Source organism: Ciona intestinalis, unplaced genomic scaffold (genome assembly GCF_000224145.3).
Source record: "Ciona intestinalis unplaced genomic scaffold, KH HT000151.1, whole genome shotgun sequence".
Taxonomy (NCBI): domain Eukaryota; kingdom Metazoa; phylum Chordata; class Ascidiacea; order Phlebobranchia; family Cionidae; genus Ciona; species Ciona intestinalis.
Window position 1 is genome coordinate 14,073 of NW_004190473.1, and position 4,369 is coordinate 18,441.

The following is a 4,369-nucleotide window of genomic DNA, read 5'->3' on the forward strand; positions in this document are numbered from 1 at the left end:
CTGATATATAATCGAATAGGCTGGCTGGTACTTTAGCGCATATTAAAACAGGAAAGGTTGATGAGAAATCTTAATCCTTAATAGTCCCCTGTCTGTACGAGTATCATCTTCAATAACTGGAAAATAGCTTTTTTTCATTCAGTCGCTTGATACTCTCCTGCTGTCGTCTTTCTTTTGAACGTTCTTACTATTTTTTATGATCTAAAACTATTGTGAGCATACAATATAATACACCTTACCAACCCGGGCATGTTGTCCGACGTATCCCCAGACACGTGGTGACATAAAAAAAGCAAAAACATAGCCGCCTGTTTACCTTCTGCTCAAAATCTACGTTTGCTTATTGAAGTGTTGCTTCTAAATTACCACTTTCACCGCAAAAGAATTACTTTCGGCTATCAGCAACCGAACTATACCCTTACAACCAAAAACTTAAAAAGTAGATATTCCTGTTAAACTAACTTTTTTTATTTTAACTAATCGGTTGAACTGCGCATGCCCCCAAACATTATGCTGCTTTGTAATGGAAACAATAAGATTTGTTAATAATGATATTACAGTGCTCTATTGTGACGTCATGTACATGGTCCGAACTATCCCCGGTCTCCCCTATGTGACAAAGGTGTCTTATCTTCCCCCCCACAGTACTGTATATTGATTTTGATGAGCAAGTCATACCAAACGAATGTAAACACAACGGTTTTACATATGCCACATTATAAAAATTACCTGACAAAGTCGATTGAGTTGCAATTATGCAGTAAAGATGAACATTGTGAGAAAGCAACTTATGAGAATGCCTATGTAACATGGTGTGTACCTCATTCAAACTACTCATTTCAGTAGTTTGGGCACAGAATATTGCAACTATATTGCTGCTTCCATATTTATCAGACCTATATAATACAAGAATAATTAGTGACGAGAATTTTTCACTATATATTTTATTGGTAATTTTACTTTAAAAAAATATCAAAAGTCCACATTAAATAAACTTACCAGTTGTTGGGGTCTTCTGTATAATTTTCTATTGATTTGATTAAAAATGATAAATTTGATTCAAATGATTGAAGAGATAGGGAAGAATAAAAAAGTAAACAGTTGTCAGATTTTAAATTCGAAGCAGACAACTCTGTAAAAAGTAAAATAATTATTGTCATATTGAGTATCATTTTGAAATATTTACCTTCTTTTGCAAACAACAAAACATTCAGGTTTTCACTTGAAACTAAATCTTGAATACAGCAATGTGTTTTATCATTTTCATCAATGTAAACACGTAAGTGATGACCTAAAAACAGCTGTGAATGTTAAAGTAGTCTAACATGCAGCAGTACTTAGTTACTATATGTAACATATCACCTTAATCACACAAAATGCAAAAGTAGCATAAACCTACAATTCGAATATAGCACAGAAAAAAGTGTAAGTAAAACGACAACGAGTACATGCAAATGCAACATAATATATTTTCATACAATGAATACATGCAACATGTCAGTAATACGTATAACACAATAGATACAGTGGTGTAACATAACATGTCTAAAAGGCGAGTTCAGTATGTCTACAAACAGCAGAAGGAAAAAGGTGCACTATAGGCAAGGTACAATATTGGCACATAAATCGACATCAACAGTTACAAGATTGCTATATTAATGGTAGTAATGTTAAAGTAAAGGCTTACCTTACTTGAAACAAATTCCCTGGCCACAGCCATGTCTCTCTGATATGTTATTTTCCACAAATTATCTCCACCTTTCAATATCTTTGGTTTAAACGCAGAGTAATCTGAGGCGATCTTTAAACATTCTGTACCGTGATTTAATTCCTCATCCGAACACTAAGTTAGAACAAGATGGTTTTAATGTTTTAGGAACTAATATAATAGGACTGTTATCTTAAGCAACAATTTTCAGCCAACAGCATATTCAGTAGACCTATTGAATAAAATAGTTGATTATAAATTGTTCTTTACACTTTTTGTGAGTGGGTTTTTAGCACGCGAATAACAGGAGTTAAACCTGTCGTCCTCTGTCTGAATCAGAGTCCGTATATAAACATAAGTTATTTCATGTCGCTCATAGAAATCGCATAGCACACAGCAAATGGGGCTAAATTGAACATAGACATAATATAAAACTGTACATATATAGCTAAATTTATTATCTTTCGTACTTTCTAATACAAATACAAGATGCAGATTAAAGAAAATAATTTTTCAAGTAGTTATGTTGATTTATTATAACTTAAAAGTTACTTGCAGTTAGCAGAAAAATATGTTTGAAAAATTCCCGTTGCTAGGGTAAACAATCGGCGAATTTAGCCCCATTGGGTTGCCTTTAAAGATTTCTATGGTGATGAAATAACTCATGTTTATATGTAGACTCTGGTCTGAATAGCCTAATTCACAAGCTTCCAATAATTATAACTTTGTAATTAATAAACTATAGACTACCTTTAAATAAGCTTCATAAATTAGTGAAAACATGTAACCTTGAGGCATTTCACTGGCCCAGTACAAACTTCTATCTAAAGATTCTTTCAAGAAATCGTCTTTATCAACCGATATTACAGTTGATACTAGTGGTCTTACAATACCAATAGCCTGCGTAAAACAACATACCCTTTGAGTGATCAAAACATAAAAAAATAAAGAAAATAACTGCAAATTATAAAATAAAATCAATGTAAAATTTGTATGGTTGTAAAAAAAATGCACTCCTTATAATTTTTAATTTACATTTGAAAATGACACTGTACAGAAATGAGGCTCTCGCATAGGAGTTTCACATACTTTGTATATCTTTGTGTTTTGTATAACATCCATGATAGTATTTTTATCAACAAATGGTCGGACTCCATCATGAATAATAACAACTGGATCACGTGCAATATTCTCAGATTTTAAAATGCATTTTAAACATTTTAAACCTTCAAAAATGGATCTGAAATTCAAATTTTACATTTGAGACATTTAATAATTTTTAATGCATATATATATATTATAATCAAATTCAAGTTAATTATTTTAAGGTATATTGTACCCAAGCCGCATTCAGCATACATTAGTTTTCGCACTGAGACAGTTTGTTGCAAACAAGACTGTTTTAAATTGACAATTCTTTGGTAGGCTGTGCACCAGATTGGTTTCTACATGCCCACATTTAAAGAATGACACTAACAACGACAACAAAACCTATTACATAAACTAAATGCAGCAGTTTCTTAACCTGACAGTAATTGCTTACACTGTGTCTGGTGGAAAATCGTGATCTGTGATTATATGTGTCACAATTTAATCATTTTATTACTAATTATAAAACAGTTAAAGCTAGAAAAAACTAGTTATGTTAAAGCATGTCTAACTAATTAATTCTGTACTCACCTATGTCTAGAATTTGCACCTTTAGTTAAATGAACTTTTATGTGATGAAATTTTTTAACAATTGATTCCATCATTAATTGTAAATCATCATCCTGTGGGGTTGTTACCACTATGTGTGTAATGCAATCAATCCTGTGAAACATTTCATGTGCCAATTTGTTGACAATTGTAATTAAGTGAAATATAGTGAGTGCACAGATGTTTAGATACCACCACTGACCTTTCAAATGCAGATATAGTATGCGAAATTATAGGTTTTTGACCCAGACACTCGAACTGCTTTGGTGGGTGCATGTTATACCTTTCTCCACTTCCCGATGCGGGTATAACAACACATGCTTCAATTTTAGTGAGAGACATAACCTAATAGGCCTAATACAGCACAATGTTGCCAGAAGAAATACAACACAACAAAAAGAACATTCCTTTAGCCGGTGACAAGTATACCCGCTTTCTATTTTTTTTTAACTTGGGTGTTCGTGCCAAAAATTAACTTTGAAAATGCAAGAAAAACGTGTTGTGTTCTTGTCTTTTCCACACGAGCCAACATGAATTAAACAAAGGTTAGATTATTACTTCATAGAATGCGTATTACCACATTTTAATTCTACATTGAAAATTATACAATTTGTTAGGGGTAAAGGTTTTCACTAGCATCAAACAGTGTGAAAAAAGATTCTAACGTGCTGTAACTTATCCTTATCGTGACATAAGAATCAATAACTTTACGCAAATCAGTAAAACAAAATAAACAATCAGTATCAGTGAGGCCTAAGGAACATGTAGAAAAGTGGCTAAATTTGTTAAAAAATGATCAAAACTGAATCTTATTGTTGACATTTTTTGAAGTTTGTGATGCACCCTTGTATACCGTTTTACACTGGTGAACCCCAGGCATATTTTCGTGCACCTCGTGAACACCGGTTGAAGAGCACTTAACTAGAAAACAGAAATAAAAATTTCGTAGTTTTCGTATAGTGG

At 32.5% G+C, this 4,369-nt stretch overlaps 1 protein-coding gene across 2 annotated transcripts in view; it reads right to left on the minus strand.

The window, feature by feature from the left end:
- The window catches only part of LOC100181040 (D-ribitol-5-phosphate cytidylyltransferase-like), a 7,905-nt gene extending 3,942 nt beyond the window's left edge, over positions 1-3,963 (minus strand). The window contains exons 1-8 of one of the 2 annotated variants that reach the window (XM_018816172.2): positions 3,609-3,963; positions 3,389-3,520; positions 2,798-2,948; positions 2,459-2,608; positions 1,688-1,843; positions 1,187-1,301; positions 1,000-1,132; positions 730-896 (exon numbers count right to left, since the gene is read on the minus strand). In XM_018816172.2, the coding sequence (XP_018671717.1) occupies positions 730-896; positions 1,000-1,132; positions 1,187-1,301; positions 1,688-1,843; positions 2,459-2,608; positions 2,798-2,948; positions 3,389-3,520; positions 3,609-3,748 (1,144 nt within the window). In that variant the 5' untranslated portion in view covers positions 3,749-3,963. The remainder of the gene's footprint in view (positions 1-729; positions 897-999; positions 1,133-1,186; positions 1,302-1,687; positions 1,844-2,458; positions 2,609-2,797; positions 2,949-3,388; positions 3,521-3,608) is intronic. The other variant, XM_002125667.5, reaches the window with a different exon arrangement.
- Between the last annotated feature and the right edge of the window lie 406 nt (positions 3,964-4,369).